The sequence below is a fragment of the Cucurbita maxima genome, unplaced genomic scaffold, assembly GCF_002738345.1.
Source record: "Cucurbita maxima cultivar Rimu unplaced genomic scaffold, Cmax_1.0 Cma_Scf00011, whole genome shotgun sequence".
Lineage (NCBI taxonomy): Eukaryota > Viridiplantae > Streptophyta > Magnoliopsida > Cucurbitales > Cucurbitaceae > Cucurbita > Cucurbita maxima.
Window position 1 is genome coordinate 4,244,636 of NW_019272027.1, and position 16,534 is coordinate 4,261,169.

The 16,534-nt window shown below is 36.2% G+C and overlaps 3 protein-coding genes across 5 annotated transcripts; 1 reads left to right on the forward strand and 2 right to left on the reverse strand.

The window, feature by feature from the left end:
- Positions 1 to 230: 230 nt before the first annotated feature.
- LOC111486492 (nudix hydrolase 7-like) lies at positions 231 to 5,244 on the reverse strand. 3 transcript variants are annotated; one of them, XM_023133669.1, is made up of 12 exons: positions 4,883 to 5,244; positions 4,599 to 4,779; positions 4,098 to 4,333; positions 3,938 to 4,003; positions 2,573 to 2,710; positions 2,358 to 2,435; positions 2,227 to 2,277; positions 2,107 to 2,141; positions 1,426 to 1,534; positions 640 to 818; positions 584 to 601; positions 231 to 536 (listed from the first exon to the last, which is right to left on the reverse strand). In XM_023133669.1, the coding sequence occupies exons 2-10, from the start codon at positions 4,744 to 4,746 to the stop codon at positions 645 to 647; spliced, it is 1,035 nt and encodes a 344-aa protein (XP_022989437.1). In that variant the 5' UTR covers positions 4,747 to 4,779; positions 4,883 to 5,244; the 3' UTR covers positions 231 to 536; positions 584 to 601; positions 640 to 644. The 3 variants fall into 3 exon arrangements, with proteins under 3 accessions (XP_022989437.1, XP_022989436.1, XP_022989438.1); XM_023133668.1 differs by having other exon boundaries at positions 231 to 818; XM_023133670.1 differs by lacking the exon at positions 4,599 to 4,779 and having other exon boundaries at positions 231 to 818; positions 4,883 to 5,242.
- A 1,391-nt stretch (positions 5,245 to 6,635) lies between these two features.
- Positions 6,636 to 11,162, forward strand: LOC111486473 (acetyl-CoA acetyltransferase, cytosolic 1-like). Its single transcript, XM_023133647.1, is given in 15 exon segments — positions 6,636 to 6,789; positions 8,146 to 8,208; positions 8,326 to 8,424; positions 8,507 to 8,680; positions 8,766 to 8,871; positions 8,959 to 9,097; positions 9,178 to 9,255; positions 9,331 to 9,396; positions 9,610 to 9,695; positions 9,835 to 9,934; positions 10,084 to 10,194; positions 10,285 to 10,326; positions 10,470 to 10,477; positions 10,479 to 10,554; positions 10,790 to 11,162. Coding segments are annotated over 14 exon segments (1,200 nt in total). The 5' UTR covers positions 6,636 to 6,789; positions 8,146 to 8,165; the 3' UTR covers positions 10,862 to 11,162.
- An 856-nt stretch (positions 11,163 to 12,018) lies between these two features.
- Positions 12,019 to 15,977, reverse strand: LOC111486518 (transmembrane emp24 domain-containing protein p24beta2-like). The gene is made up of 5 exons (XM_023133701.1): positions 15,813 to 15,977; positions 15,467 to 15,684; positions 13,723 to 13,909; positions 13,530 to 13,637; positions 12,019 to 12,268 (listed from the first exon to the last, which is right to left on the reverse strand). Exons 2-5 carry the CDS (start codon positions 15,680 to 15,682, stop codon positions 12,135 to 12,137), a joined length of 645 nt encoding a protein of 214 aa, XP_022989469.1. The 5' UTR covers positions 15,683 to 15,684; positions 15,813 to 15,977; the 3' UTR covers positions 12,019 to 12,134.
- Between the last annotated feature and the right edge of the window lie 557 nt (positions 15,978 to 16,534).

Consider the following 16,534-nt stretch of genomic DNA (forward strand, 5'->3'; position numbering starts at 1 on the left):
TATTGTAGTGAGGATGAGGGAGATACCGAAGATGTCCAGTCAACTAACGAGAGGGAGGATGGGTCTTAAGGCCCCCGCCCACTCAAGAAATCTAAACGATTTTTTTTTATTTTATTTTTTATAAAAAGTAGGATTATTAGTTTATTGTATAAAATAATTATACAAAATTTAGAACAATTCATATATTAATTAATAATGATTTGTATTTAACAGAAGAATCTCACATCATATTTAAACTCAACAAATAGTTGGCATTACAATTAAAAAAAGTACTTGAAATATTCTACGGTACATTATTTTAGTACCATTCTGAGCATCTTATTAACTCTTCACCCTTATTGCCAACATTTAAGAAACAATATTGAATGCATCAAATCGACAAGTCATGTGACAAACTATTTATCAACAAATTTATCAGTACTAGAAATTTTCTCAAACCCCAAAACCCGAACATGTAAAGATGGTTTTATGGTACGACATGATCTACACACACAATGACTCCACAGATTCCTTTCAGCTTCTTGGAATGCAGAGGCAGCACTCTTGTCGACTCTCCCCTTTTGCTTTCAGTGAGTTCAGATGCTAGAGGAGGGTATCATTGTTGCTGTTGGAGTAGATATAGCCTTTCCCCAGGTATTGGGAGTTTAAATGTCCAGTTTTGAATACAGGTAAGTCTTTTTGCCAGAGGAAGAATATGTAGGTATGGCCGAGAGGCCGGTATAGTTGTTCGATTTTGCTAAACATACTTTTGCCACGTAGTCGAAACCCGAGTTCTTTTTAACGAAGGGTTGATCTGCATATTCATCAATGGGCATCCACTGTTTAAGGGGGAGGGGGTCAGAATAGGGAAATGACATTCTCTAAAAGGAATGTTTGATGCATATAAATGTTTGATGTTCAAGAGGCCAATTACCTGTTCTAAAGTTTAGATTATTAATCAATCATGGATATGGAAATCATGAATGGCATTCTCTAAAAGGAATATTTGATGCATGTAAATGTTTGATGTTCAAGAGGCCGAGGCCGATCTAGTATCATATTCGTGGATACGTGTTCTTAATCAACAGTTTTATAAGACGACAAATCTAGACAGCCAAGCTGTTACCTGTCCTAAAGTTTAGATTATTAATCAATCATGGATATGGAAATTGTGAATGGCATTCTCTAAAAGGAATGTTTGATGTTCAAGAGGCCAAGGCCGAGCTAGTATCATATTCGTGGATACGTGTTCTTAACCAACACGACTAATCTAGACAGCCAGGCTGTTACCTGTCCTAAAGTTTAGATTATTGATGAACCATGGACATGGAAACAATGGATTCCAAATTTGGGGCTCTTTAATAGATCAAGGAGGAATGTTACTTCAAAATTTAAAAAGAAATGACATGACTCATTAATTATCAATCATGGTCTACTAAAATATACCTTGGCTGCCTCAATTTCTGAATTTTGCTTTTGAACGGCAAAGGAGCGCGGTTGTAACATGCATACGAAAAACAAATCCGATTTTGTAAAGAATGACCTGTGGCTTTCCCTGCATTACCCAAGGAAGGAGCAGATGGTAAGAATAACATTGAAGTAAACATGGTAAGGATGGGATCCGTTCCCTTGACCAGTAAATGGAAATTTTGGTGCACTGTATAAAATATGAAGGAAATATCAAAGAAAGTAACTTTATGTAATAACCCGATCCCGAGCCCACCGCTAATAGATACTGTCTACTATGACCCGATATGCGTCGCTGTCAACTTCACGATTTTAAAACACGTCTACTAGGGAAAGGTTTCCACACTTTTAAGGAATGTTTCATTCGCCTCTCCAACCGATGTGGGATCTCACAATCCACCCCCTTGGGGGCCAGCATCCTCAATGGCACACTCTCCAGTGTCTGGCTCTGATACCATTTGTAACAGTCCAAGGCCACGCTAGTCGATATTGTCCGCCTTGGTCCGTTATATATCGTCATCAATCTCACGGTTTTAAAACACATCTATTAGGGAGAGGTTTCCACACCTTTATAAGGAATGCTTCGTTCCCCTCTTTAACCGATGTGGGATCTCACACTTTAGCACAATTATTTCAATTATTGCGGGAGAGATTTCAAACCTGAATGCTAACACTTCTACAAATTCTGCATCAACCTGAAAGGAATTCAAATCGAACTGTTAAACATTTGAGAGAGTGAAATTTTTAAAAAAATGCAACTTCTTGGTTGTTGTTACTTACACCAGTCTCTTCTTTTACTTCTCTAATTGCTGCTTCACAAATATCTTCTCCCTACAGAAAGAATAGTTACATTATAGCATAAGAATGCTTATTCAATTGAGACAAATGCGGCAAATTGAACTTTGCTTCACCTCATTAACCACTCCAGTTGGTAACTTCCAAACTCCTGTACCTTTGAATTTGCCACTGATCTCTTGAACCACTAGCACCTTCAGAATGGGAGTCTTAATGTTAGCTACTAGAAACAAAGAGCTCTTCTAAGTCTAAAACTTTCAAATAGACAGTAAATTATGAAGATACTATTGCTTTTCAAATCACGGACAAACAGCATGGGTTAGGAAAGTACCTCTCGATTACTATTCATTACAAACGCACCGATGCCCACACGATGAGAAGCATTAGCAGGAATACTATTCGTAGTTTCAGAGACCCATCGCACGAGCATTAGGTAATCAGGTTCGGCATGGTGGAAAACAAAACCTTCCTGAAATCAAACAAAACAAGCAGGATTATTTTGAGAAAGTGACTTGGACCAATCTACTTTTTCTCTAAGAAGATGCAAAAGGCAAGGGTATTTCAACTTTAGGCTAAATTAAACCACCATGGATTGGCCTTGGGACATGTGGACAAAAGTAGAGGGATTTGAGATGATTTAGTTTGAACCCTGTGGTGTCGACCAGTCTAGGATCAAATCGTAAGAGTTTCTCGACAACCAAATATTGTATGTCACTTCTCATGGCTACTCATCAGTATAAAACAAAAAGCAAAAATAAAAAAACAACAAAAGGCTAAATTATAGTTTTTGCCCCTAGACTATATATGAATGTTCAAGTTTAGGAAGTTTTTGATACAAACTTCTCAATTTGGTCAAAATTACTATAACAACTCAAACCCACCGCTAGCAAATATTGTCCTCTTTGGGCTTTCCCTTTTGGGGTTCCCCTCAAAGTTTTAAAATGCATCTACTAGGAAGAGATTTCCATACCCTTATAAGAAATGCTTCGTTCCCCTCTCCAACCGATGTGGGATATCACAATCCACCCCCCTTGGGGACCCAGCATCCTTGCTGGCACACTGCCTGATGTCTGGCTCTGATACCATTTGTAGCAGCCCAAACCTACCGCTAGCAAATATTGTCCTCTTTGGGCTTTCCCTTTCGGACTTCCCCTCAAGGTTTTAAAACGCGTCTACTAGAGAGAGGTTTCCACACCCTTATAAGGAATGCTTCGTTCCCCTCTCCAACCGATGTGGGATATCACAATAACCCTTTGGGCGGTGCCATATTTAATGGAGACATGAAGTAGCATCCATCTGTATGCTTATATTTTGCTCTTAAACTGTAACGAGGTTTCCAGTTTGCCCAAAGTGACTAATAAATCAGTATATACTTCTGTGTATTATAATTAGTGTAAGGATGATTTTGAAACAATCAAAAGATATATTGGAAACTTTTTGAAAGTTTAGGGTAGCAGTAGATTAAATAGATACTTTGTTTACTTATGGATCCCTACATCCTTACATTCCATTTAGGATTAGGAATAGGCGTACGGACCTGTTTTTTACATATCTCTCATTATTTGTGAAAAATTTATACACAGTACAAGAGAAAAAACACATGATATATAGCCTTTAACTCTGGGATGAAGTAGAAACTTTTCGAGAAAAAACACATATAAGGACGATTTTATGAATTTGTATGAACAAAATGTACCTTAACAACAACTTCAATAAGATTTGCAAGTTTAATAGGCAATTTGATCCAAATACCCCTCTTACCCTGCAATTCAAAATGCAAACAGAAACCATAAATGAGAGTTGAAGCTTACAATAAAGAACCATGTTCAACCTGTAACAGGGCAGAAATCAAATACCAGTTGTTTCCATTGAGATAATGAAGCTCTTAGCAAAGAACCAAATTCATTTGGATCCATAGGATCCTTCATTTCTACAATAACTCCTTCATAATTATCATAAACTCCAGGCAATAATTCAAGCTGTTCAATGTTATCCAGAGGAGTCTCTTTCTCAGCAATTGCCAGTGAAGTTGATGAAGAAGACATGCCTCGGCTAAGAGATGGAGTTTTGTTTGATAAATATGAAGCCGCAACTGCAAGAATGATAAACAAGGAAAAGCCCCAAAAATGAGTCCACGATAATAAGTCCATATGATTCAGCAAGAATTTGAACCCAAACAAATCCATATCTTCAAATTTCAATTCTAGTTTGAAAAACGGAATTCGGATTTCGTCACAATAATCGAGAAAGAACTCATTAAATTACAGGAGAAGTCAGAAACTCCATGAAATAATCCACATAGAATCAGCTACGCACAACAACGACAAGAAAACGGATTAAAAAAATGAAAGTCATACGTGTTATAATGCCCAAAAGAGAAGACGACGGATAGTTCAAGGAAACTGGATTCGACAAGGGATGAAGTGCAGCGGAGGCCACTGGAGACCAAAACGCTTTGTGTACGGAGAGATAAGGGTATAGTTTATTACTCTTAAGCCTCCACATGAAGGAAAATCAACCAACAAAAGCCTAATCTCGCTGTGAATTGTGTAAAATCAAAACAAACAAAATCAGAGAACGTGGAGATTAGGTTAAATCGATAATGAAGATTTATAAGAAAGAAAAAAGAACTAGCGATTGCCTTGAATTTCGGTTCAAAGACTTTGAAGCTTCCATCGAATATGCGAAGATTTGAAGAGTAATCAGTACTGATGACGCCGCGTTGATTCGTTCTTCCACGAATCAATGGGTGCGTTTCTGCGCGACCTGATTGTGCCTTTTTCTTTTCTTCGGAATTTCTTGGAAGATTTCACCTTCAAACACGAAAATATGTCCCTAATTCTTCTTGCAACATCTGAATTGAAGAAGTTTAAGGAAATGAATATGAATTCGGTTTAGGATTTTTACTTGGAATTGATCGCTTCTTAAATTTATTGCTCATTTTGATTCTCAATTCATATATTTTTTTCAGTTCACTTCAGAAAAAGTTAAGAACTTTTCATTTTTTTTTCCCTTAATTTTTAAAGCTTGAATTAAGATTTAGGGAGACGTTGAATAATAATAAAAAAATTTAAAAAAATTATATATATATATATATAAAAAATTAATTAAACAATGTGATTTCTTACTAAGTTAAATTTTTATTTTTATAATTTAATAAAAATTCATAAATGGTTCATAAAATTATAGTAAATAGTAGTGACATTTGTTTAATATATATTTTCAAAAATTACATTCTAAATATTTAAAATTTTATTATTCAGACGTAATAAATATTTAAAATTACAAACTCAAGTCAACCGTTAGCAAATAGTGTCCGTTTTTGCTCGTTATGTATCATCGTCAGTTTTACGGCTTTAAAACGCGTTTGCTATAGAGAGGTTTCCACACTCTTATAAGAAATGTTTCATTCCCTTCTACAACTGACGTGAGATTTCACAATCCACCCTCCTCAGGGGTCCAACGTTCTCGCTGACACACAGCTTAGTGTATGACTCTGATACCATTTGCAACAACTCAAACCCACCATTAATAAATATTATCCAGTTTGGTATGTCGTGTATCACAGCGAGCCTCGCGATTTTAAAATACATCTATTAGGGATAGGTTTCCACACTCTTGTAATGAATGTTTTGTTTCTCTCTCTAACCAATGTAGGATCTCACATTTTTTAGATCGATAGACTTTAGTCATGTGAGTTACGAGTTATGTTTAGTCATGGATTTTACGAGACCGATAGTCATGTTTGAATTGATGATAGACGATATGAATGTTAATCATGTGAGTATAAGTTATGATTATGTACGGGTGTATGCTAAGTTGCATCGTATCATCGAACCAGTGGGACCTTATGTTACTCTATTTCGTGTTCCTTTTTTTCATTGGTTTAGATATTCTCGAGCATGTGCCTGCATATAGCTAGGTCTAGGAAGAATTAATACTCGCCTAGAAGGTCTATGTGCATTTACACGATCGTGTATAAGTAAATGTACATCCAATTTTGTTCGAAAAAATGTGGATATAAGACCAATCATGATAATTATCGTGATGTCCCACATTGGTTGAGGAGGAGAACAAAACATCATTTATAAGGACATGAGAACCTCACTGTAACATATGTGTTTTAAAGCTTTAAGGGGAAGTTCCAAAGAGAGACGAAAAGGACAATATTTTAATTAAATAATTTTTATAAATTTAGGAACATACGTGGATTACGGTCAGGGGCACGGGCACGGTAGTGAAGTTACCAAATCCGGAGGTTAGAAGAAGGCAAAAGACGAAAAATACAAAAAGTAGTAGGGGTAAAAGGGACAATTCGCTACGCCTCTGCTTTCTCGTATAGCGCTTGTTTGGCGGTTATCAAGATTTTCCCCCCTCTCCCTCTCTCTATATATATTAGAACAACAACACACCAGCAATTTCGAATTTCCAGCAACAAATTCATTCAACAGTTTGCATCACCAAATTTGATTCTTCTCTCTAACTCTCTCTTCTGGTTAATCGATTTCACGGCGGTTTTCTAGAACTCAGAGAGAGTGAAGGAAGGAGGTAAGTGAAAGCTTCAGCTCTGAGTATACTTTCAAAATCTGGTTTGATATTCTTGTTTGTCATCTGCCTCTGTTATTATTGTAGTGGTTGTTGAAAATTTGGCAGTATGATTGTTTATAGATCTGTACTGGTTGATATGAAGAAGCGGGATTCTGTGAGGGGGATTTTTAGTGTTTGTTGTTGTAGATCTTGCTTCATTTCTTGTTCAATCTGCTTCGGATGGTTTTTCTGAGCTGTTTGGATGATTTGGTAGTCGAATGGTGATGGATGTTCTGGATGCGAGTGTGATTTTGATTGTGATTGTGATTGGAGTTCCTTTTTTGGAATGGATGAAATGCAATGGTTGTTGATGATTAATGGCGACTTTGATGTACGTATTTACCTGCATTGAACGAGAACGGTTTCGTTTTAAGCGCTTTTTCGTTTTTGAAATTTGGAGGATTATTGTAGAAACAGAAAGCGAAGATATTATCGTGTGATTTTTTATTTGACTTCATGGTTTCTTTTATCCTCTTTTTTTTTTTCCCCCTTTTCTCTCTTGTTGAGTGGGGATACTAAATTTAATTGATGCCGTAAAAAGATCGCATGATTTAAAAATTGTTAACTTTTATGAGACGAGCTATTTAAATATCATTTTCTTAAAGACTGTAATATTATAAATTCTTGTGCTTAAAAAAATTTAATCTCACGTGGTATAGAAATACGAGTTTGTTTTCTTTTGCTGACGAAAGAACTGGGAAGCTTGTTGTGTTGATTGAATTTGATAAACTGTAATGAAGCCCAACTCGAGAGCTTAATTTCGCTCTGTTCAAAGAAACCTTCAATAATTGCGTTGTAATTGACTTCCAACTTGAGTAATATCTTCTTGGTGGAATTTCTATGAATTGCATTAGCATGTATTTTCTTAACTTGGTGAAAATGTACTAATTGCCAATATTGAGCAAGCTATTTGAGCTTTTAGATGTTTATCTTAGAGGTCTGCATTTAAAAGCCACTGATTGATTAACATGTGATGCTTTCTCACGTATTCAAAATAAATGATTTTGGGAACCGATGACTTTGTTTCAATGAGAGGAAGAAAATGAAAAAAAAGAAAAGAAAAGAAAAGAAAAGAAATAAGAAATAAGAGGTACTTCACTTGCTTTTCAATGTACAAAATCCGATAAATCACAGTCAATAACAGTAAGTGCCTTACTTGATTGTTATTATCATTTTAATGAGATGAAGAAAATGAAAAGGAAATAAGATTTTATGTCCGTGATTCATGTACAAAATCTGTCCATATTTGATTAAGGTGGTGTAAGATGTGCCTTACTGTTATTGTCTCAGAAGTGCTGAAACTTTTCAATGGTATAGGTTTTCTTCCTTAGCATACCATGGTTACGGCAGCAGCAGCAACGGATTTGATAAATCCAAGAGGTACTTCACTTGCTTTTCAATGGAAATACCTAATCAAAGCCTACTGCTTTAAGATACGGCACCTCTTTCCTTTTTATTTATTTTTATTTTTTTGACATTCGACATTTGGTTGTATAGATGTTTGCATAGTTGGTGTTGCACGCACACCAATGGGTGGATTTCTTGGTAGTTTATCATCTTTATCAGCTACCAAGTTGGGATCCATAGCAATTGAAGGTAATTGTGAAACCTCTCTCTACTGCTCTGTATATGGAGTTGACCAATGATGAAGTATTTTCCTTCTTTCTTTGACTTATAGCTGCACTTAAAAGGGCGAAAGTTGATCCTTCACTTGTACAAGAAGTCGTCTTTGGCAATGTTCTAAGTGCAAATTTGGGGCAGGCTCCTGCCAGACAAGCTGCATTAGGTGCAGGAATACCTAATTCAGTGATTTGTACTACTGTCAACAAAGTTTGTGCGTCAGGGATGAAAGGTTCACATCCTTATCTTCATTCTAAGATTTTCCTCTCGGTACGATATTAATAGTCCGACTACATTTGTTATTGTGATTCTTTCAGCAACAATGCTTGCGGCACAGAGTATCCAGTTAGGCATTAATGACGTTGTAGTTTCTGGTGGAATGGAAAGCATGTCAAATGTACCGAAGTACCTTGCAGAAGCAAGGTTGCTTGTCTATTCTGAATTTCTCTTCTCATTCTCGGTGGCCTGAGCTCTAAGCATAATTTAATTTGTATTCATGCTAATTTGCAGGAAGGGGTCTCGTCTTGGTCATGATTCTCTTGTTGATGGAATGCTGAAAGATGGTTTATGGGATGTTTATACTAACTCGGGCATGGGAAATTGTGCCGAGTTATGTGCAGACAAATATGAAATTACAAGGGAGGCTCAGGTATTGCTTGTAATGCATGCTGAGTTTACGTTTGCTTTAGTTCTATTTTGTTAACTTATTTACATCCGGATTTTACGTAGGATAACTTCGCTGTTCAGAGCTTTGAGCGAGGTATTGCTGCCAAGGACAGCGGTGCCTTCGAATGGGAAATTGTTCCGGTTGGATTTCCTTCCATATCATTGCTTGGCTATTTCTCTGGCTTAAAATTATAAGCCTTCGCTATCTTTTTGCAGGTTGAAGTTTCTGGAGGAAGGGGAAAACCATCGACTACTGTCAATTCGGACGATGGCCTTGGAAAGGTACGCCCCTATCATCCATCTATGTTGTGCTTACTGTTTTTCATGCACCATGCACCCCGAGTGTACAATTTTCAAACATGCATGCATACTAAAAGTAAAATTTGTTCAATCGCCCGTACAAGATAAAGGGGTCAGAATGTAACCAAAATAATTCTAGAATTCTTTAGCAAGCTGTTATTTATTTCCTTTGAAAACAAATTAATTTGATGCCAGTTCGACCCTGCCAAGTTGAGGAAGCTTCGACCAAGTTTTAAAGAGAATGGAGGGACCGTAACTGCAGGCAATGCATCCAGCATAAGGTAAAGGAAAGCTTTTCTTGCACATGAATTGGGAAGTTCATAGAAACTTATCAAGCTTTATCGCCTGCGTTTATATGGATAAGTCGTGCCAGAGGATCAATCAAACTTATATTGAAAGTTGAAATTTTCTAATTGACAGTGATGGTGCTGCTGCCATAGTTTTAGTGAGTGGCAAGAAGGCATTGGAACTTGGGCTGGAAGTGATAGCAAAAATCAAAGGATATGCTGATGCTGCTCATGTAATTCCTGATTTTCTTTCATCAGCCGAAGCATTATGATGCTGCTCATGTAATTCCTGATTTTCTTTCATCAGCCGAAGCATTAACGATCACATCTTTGATCTTCAAAGAACTTTGTACTAACAATAATATGGGGAATTGATTTGCAGGCGCCAGAATTTTTCACAACTGCACCATCCCTTGCAGTTCCAAAGGCTATTTCCCATGCTGGCTTAGAAGCTTTGCAAATTGACTTCTACGAAATAAATGAAGCATTTGCTGTAAGATTTTTGTGACAGGCTCGAAATAATCAGTTTCCAGAACTTTGATCCTCAAATTCTTATATGTTCTATTTTATCGTTATTCTGTAGGTTGTGGCTCTTGCTAATCAGAAATTGCTTGGAATCTCTCCTGTGAGTACTCCTATGCCCTTCTACGGCCTCATTTAAATTGAATGATTTGAATATGACTTGCATTTAGTTAGTCATTCTAAATGTGCAATCTTCCTTATAGTTGTTATTCTACTGTCGTATTCCTCTTATTTCTTCATCAACAGGATAAAGTAAGTTCACGGTGGAGCTGTGTCGTTGGGGCATCCTCTTGGTTGCAGCGGGGCACGTATCTTGGCCACTCTTTTGGGGGTAATTTATCTAAAATCTCTGCAATGTTACCCAACCTTGAAAAGTTATTGAATAAGACTGTCTCTTAATAACGGTTAGATATGTACTCGTGCCTCTTAATAGCCACGAACTATAAATAAATGCAAAAATGTTAGTTATGTCGTGGAAGCATTATTGAATATTTATCCATTGCTTTGTGTATACGAAAGTCGATATCTCTCACGACCGATTATCGTACATTCTTTTCGCATTGCAGGTACTAAAGCAAAAAGGTGGGAAATATGGAGTTGGAGGTGGTGCATCTGCTCTTGTATTGGAGCTTGTGTGAAGCTGTTCAAGTCTCGAGCGTATGCGTCAAAGAAAACCGATAAGGTAACGTGTCCGACCATGGTTCGTATTAACTTGTTGTCTTCTTTTACCCCCTTGTGATGATGATAGGCTTAGAGATCTGGCAAAGTAGAGGCAATCAAGAGGTGTTTGTTTTCTATAATCAGATCAAGTAGTTTCATACTAATAAGGTTAAAAGTGTATTGTATTTAGCCATTAGAAGAAAGTGAATTATTCTTCCTTCATTCTCTGGTTCTGTTTTATTTTAGAATAAATTAGGGTTTATTTATTTATTTATTATTTATTATTATTCTGTTTATTTTCATTTTAAGAATAATTTATATTCTGCTTCTATAATTCTCCTTTTTTCGATCCTATTTTTCTCAATTTAATATATTTTTTTCGTAAGTTAGCTATAATTGTGTATGATGAAATTTTCTGAAAAGAACTTTTAAAAAATTCAATAATTCAAAAGAAAGTTTTTATTCGATTATTTTGGTAATGAAGTGATGGGATTTTTACTTATACTATTTATATAATATTTTTTGTCTTTAATAATCAAATATTTTATTGTTATCAATTCTATTTTTTTTAGTTAATTTTGCATGTTTTTTTTTTTTTTTGTTGTAAAACAAGTTAATTTATATTGTTTTATGTTTTTATAAAAGTATTTTAACTTACTTTAATAATTTGTTAGTATTTTTAGAGAACTATCCCTAATTATCAAAAGAGAAATTTTGAGAGAAATAATAAACAAATAATAATTCAATTTATTTGAGAATAAAATTAGCTTCACATTATACCATTGTTATATGTAAATGAAAAATATAAATATAATTAATTGTATACAGTTATTTATTAGTAAATTAATATATTAATTTATTTTAGCTATAATATATATATCCAAGAAAGAAAAGACAACAAAAGTAGTCAATATTACCTCTAGTATGGGCATAAAATGCCTAAACATCACGAGATATTTGAATTTCATATATTCTTACAATAATTCAAAAATTCATCTTTAAAAATAAAAATCTAATTCCTTCCCGAATTTCTACTAAAAAAAGTAAAAAAAAAAAAAAAAAAAAAAAAAAAAAAAAAAAAAGAAAAAAAGAAAAAGAAAAAANAAAAAAAAAAAAAAAAAAAAAAAAAAAAAAAAAAAAAAAAAAAAAAAAAAAAAAAAAAAAAAAAAAAAAAAAAACAGGAAGAAATAGATTAGCATATAATCTTTTACTGCGGGGGTAAAAAGAATGTTGGTGAAGTAAAAAGGGGGTTTAAACTCTGGAAGTGCCAAGCTTCCTTTCAAACAAGCGCTGCAGCAAGTAGACTTGGAGGACACTGGCCCCTACAAGCGCTGCTGATTCAAACATTGCCTTATGCATTGCCCTTTTGCTCATTGCTTCATTCACTGCAATCAAACACACCACAAATACATCACCCAACAATCAATCTACTACCTCCAGTTTCATTCTTTCAAGATCGGTATTCGGATTGAACTGGAAACGTGACCCGAGTTCCACTTGATACCCCTGTGAGGTATCTTCCATGGACTATATGCTACGAGTGTACCAAAAAAAAGAACATGTGTTCAACCCAATCTGAACCAAACCGTACAAGTTTTAAGTAGTGGGTTGGTCAAATATGTTGAGGATTATTGGGAGAGGAGTCACACGTCGGCTAATCAAGGGGTTGGTCATGAGTTTATAAGTAAGGAACACATCTCCATTGGTATGAGGTCTTTTAGGGAAACAAAAAACAAAGCTACGAGAGCTTATAGTCAAAGTGGACAATATCATACTATTGTAGAGAGTCGTGGTTTCTAACATGGTATCAGAGTCATGCCCTTAACTTAGTTATGTCAATGAATCCTCGAATGTCAAAGAAAAAAGTTGTGAGCCTCGAAGGTGTATTCAAAAGTTGTCTAAAGTGCGAACAAAAGATGTACTTTGTTCGAGGGCTCCATATGCCTCAGGGGAGGTTCTATGGTGTACTTTGTTCGAGGGGAGGATAGTTGGGAGAGGAGTCCCACATTGGTTAATTAAGTAAGGAATACATCTCCATTAGTATGAGGCATTTCGGGGAAACCAAAAGCAAAGCCACGAGAGTTTATGCTCAAAGTAAGACAATATCAAACCATTATGGAGAGTCGTGGTTTCTAATAAAATATGCACCTTAAACAATTAGGTTATATCCGAGATGTTGCTTAAGCCAACCCAGCCTACGAACCCATGAACACCCCCAAGTTAAGCAAGGCTTCTCTGTTACTCGTAATCTTTCTTCGATTATCTTATACAACAAAACTTTGGTGTTGGGAGTAGCCATGCATCAGGAATCCTCCACAACTACACGTCGTTGAACTCAAAACAACAATGCCTAAAACTTCTTTTGGAGAAATCACATAATCTAAGGCCCGACTGATAACTATTTGGTTCCTTGTTTTGTCTTTTAAAAAATTAAGCTCATCCACGTTACTTCCAGCTATGTGTTCCTGTACTTTGTTATCTACTTTCATAAACGTTTTCAAAATCCAAATAGTTATCAAACGAGATCTAATATGTTAAGTTTCAAAGTCACTCGATATCATCGATGAAAAATTTCAACGTACGAAATAAACTCCTAAGTCGATGTCAAAGAAATTATAAAAGCTTGAAACAAGTTCATCGACATACCTATTTCCTGGCGATCAGTCTGAGCCTCTAACCAATGCTGTTCAAACTGAATATTGTAAAGAGCCTCCTCCAGCTTAGATATTTGATCCATCAAAGGATTGAAATGCTCTGCAGGCATATGCACCAGTTTTGAGATTGATTTTAACTTGTAAAAGAATGTCAGTACATAATAAAACATAGAATGGTATCTCACCATCTTTTGCATGCTGCTCCTGATAGGAAAAATGACCAACGTGCATATCAAAGTCGATCGTTTCGTGGTACGGAGACTTGTTCGTAAAGCAGAATCGATGAAGGCCTTTGTTGTGAACAACAAATTCATGTTTTTCGCTCGTCTTGTCTCGGACATCATGAAGATGTTCACCATTAGGACCCTTTATCTAGATTTCAAGCAAGAACATGGAATTAACGACAAATTCCACAATGGAAATCAATATAACACAAGGATTGCAGATCATTTCCCATAAAAGAACACTCCCTCAAAAGAGAAAAATCAGGGGAAAAATCTAAGTTGATACCTATCCACGGTAGCCACCTGCCTAGGATTTAATACCCCATGAGTTTTATGCACAAGCAAATATCGTAGGGTTAGACAGTTGTCCTATGAGAGCAGTCGAGGTCCCACGAGCTAGTTTAGACACTAACGTAAACATAGAAAATTAAAGCATCTCCCACACACTCGCTCTCCCTCCCTCCCTACAAATCAAAGGATCTCCAAAAGGTAACTTGAAAAAATACCACCTGGTCCACTTCATATAGCGAGATACGACAATACTCGTTCCAGTTTTACTGATAATCCTCTAGCACGAAGATATATTAGTGGTTTTTGCTCCTAGTTTTGGTAATAGGGTCTATTTGGAGTGATTTTCTAAATGCATATAAAAGGATTTTTAAGCACTTGAGAAGTCATTCCAAACATGTTCTACGTCTTCTAGCACCCCAAAAGCCCGGATGTAACTTTTATCATTAGGATCTCTCTCTCTCTCTCTCCAGTCAAATCTAAACATAAGTCCTTGCCCAAGAAAACCAAGACGCCACTTCCCCATTTTCATGAGACAAGAATTAAGAATAACATTTCTCAAACATAACAGATAACAACAGACACACAAAACCTATGCATCTTACTAGTCCAATGTGAGATTCCACACTGGTCGGAGAGGGGAACGAAGCATTTTTTATAAGAATGTGGAAACTTCTCCCTAGTAGACGCGGTTGGAGAGAGAAACGAAGCATTTCTTATAAGGATGTGGAAACCTCTCCCTAGTAGACGCGGTTAGAGAGGAGAACGAAGCATTCCTTATAAGGGTGTGGAAACCTCTCCTTAGTAGACGCGTTTTAAAAACCTTGAGGGGATGCTTGGAAGGGAAATCCCAAAAAATGACAATATCTGCCAGCGTTGGGATCGGGTCGTGACAGAATGGTATTAGAGCCAGATATCGGGAGGTGTGCCAACGAGGACCCTAGCCCCTAAGGGAGGTGGATTGTGAGATTCCACATTGGTTGGAGAGAGAAACGAAGCATTCTTTATAAGGGTGTGGAAACTTCTCCCTAGTAGATGCATTTTAAAAACCTTGAGAGAAAACCCAAAAGGGAAAGCCCAAAAAAGGACAATATCTGCTAGCGGTGGGATAGGGTCGTGATAGAATGTTATCAAAACCAGACATTGGGAGGTGTGCTAGTGAGGACCTTGACCCCAAAGAAGATGGATTGTGAGATTCCACATCAATTGGAGAGGGACACGAAGCATTCCTAATAAGAATGTGGAAACCTCCCCTAGTAGACGCGTTTTACAAACGATGAGGGGGAGCTCGGAAGGTAAAGCCCAAAAAGAACAATATCTACTAGCGGTAGATTTCGACTCCTACACCCTGTTTCAAGTTTTTATTATAACAAGCTAAACAAAACAAAAGCAAATAAAATGGAGGAAAGAATGATACCACAAGATCAACACCATCATCGCCGTAGTGCCATGCTGAATCTGCCTTGATTACAACAAAAGAAACATGAACAGTATCTCCCTCGTATAGAACATTATGAGAGAAACATTCTTCCCTGTCTATCACAAACCTAATCCCTTCTGATTTTCTCAAATTCAGCAGCAATACCCCCACAAACGCCATCATCACCACACATCTCATAGCCCATCGCTCCATTTCTTCAAAAATCGAAGAACCATATAGCAAATAACAAGAATGAAACAAAAACAAAGTCAAATCTTCAAGATCTGTGATGAACAAATTGAAGCAGAACGAACCAAAAAATGAAAAGGGTATGAATAATTACCTCAAAATATTGGGAATCCGGGGAAGAACAAACAAATTCCGCAAATTGGGGGAAGAGAGATTCTGGGAAATTGTAAGAATAAGTTAAAGAATGTGTTTGATCTGAGAGGAGAAGAGGATTTTGGGTGAAAACGCGCGAGGCGGAGTAGGAGTTGGAAATCAAAATGTCTTAACTTATTACTCCATACGATACGGATACAATGTCCGATTATGACGCGTCCGAATTATATTGGATGGATGACGACACTTTGACCAATACGAAATGGGTTCCTCTTCTCTCCTTGATTCCAAGACTTTTCATTTTAAAAATGGAAACTTTTTTTATCTAAAAAAATTTACAACTAATAATAACACTATTAGTTTTTCTTTTATTATTAATTATATATTTAACCATTTTAAAATTTGTCTATTTTTTTTTTTAAAAAAAAAACACGGTCATACCCAAGATCCTGATAAGAATTTAGTGTTCGGATTTGACAAAAGGCCTTGACATTTCTTTGCACGACATAGTTACGTTATTTGCAATTCGCTTCTTACGAGCGAAGACTCTTCCTGCAAGACCGACACGAATCCTTCCAACATACTTTGTCTTTGTTTTCATTACAAATTGAGCTATTGAGAAGGAAAGTGTACTTCATTAGTATAGATAATAAATTTTATTTCTTTTAAGTATTTTTTAGTTATCCTATTCTCATAATCATTCTCATTCAAATGTGGTCTCCA

Bases quoted from the DNA above. Each gene is read 5' to 3' on its own strand.
- LOC111486492 (XM_023133669.1), bottom strand. From the start codon at position 4,746: ATGTGGAGGCTTAAGAGTAATAAACTATACCCTTATCTCTCCGTACAC. The intron at 4,004-4,097 runs GTATTTGATTTC...TTTGAATTGCAG, and splicing joins TATCTCAATGGAAACAACTG to GGTAAGAGGGGTATTTGGAT. The intron at 2,142-2,226 runs GTAAGTAACAAC...AATTCCTTTCAG, and splicing joins AAGTAAAAGAAGAGACTGGT to GTTGATGCAGAATTTGTAGA.
- LOC111486518 (XM_023133701.1), bottom strand. From the start codon at position 15,682: ATGGAGCGATGGGCTATGAGATGTGTGGTGATGATGGCGTTTGTGGGG. The intron at 13,638-13,722 runs GTGAGATACCAT...ATATGCCTGCAG, and splicing joins GGAGCAGCATGCAAAAGATG to AGCATTTCAATCCTTTGATG. The intron at 12,269-13,529 runs GTATGTCGATGA...GTTTGATTGCAG, and splicing joins GACTGATCGCCAGGAAATAG to TGAATGAAGCAATGAGCAAA.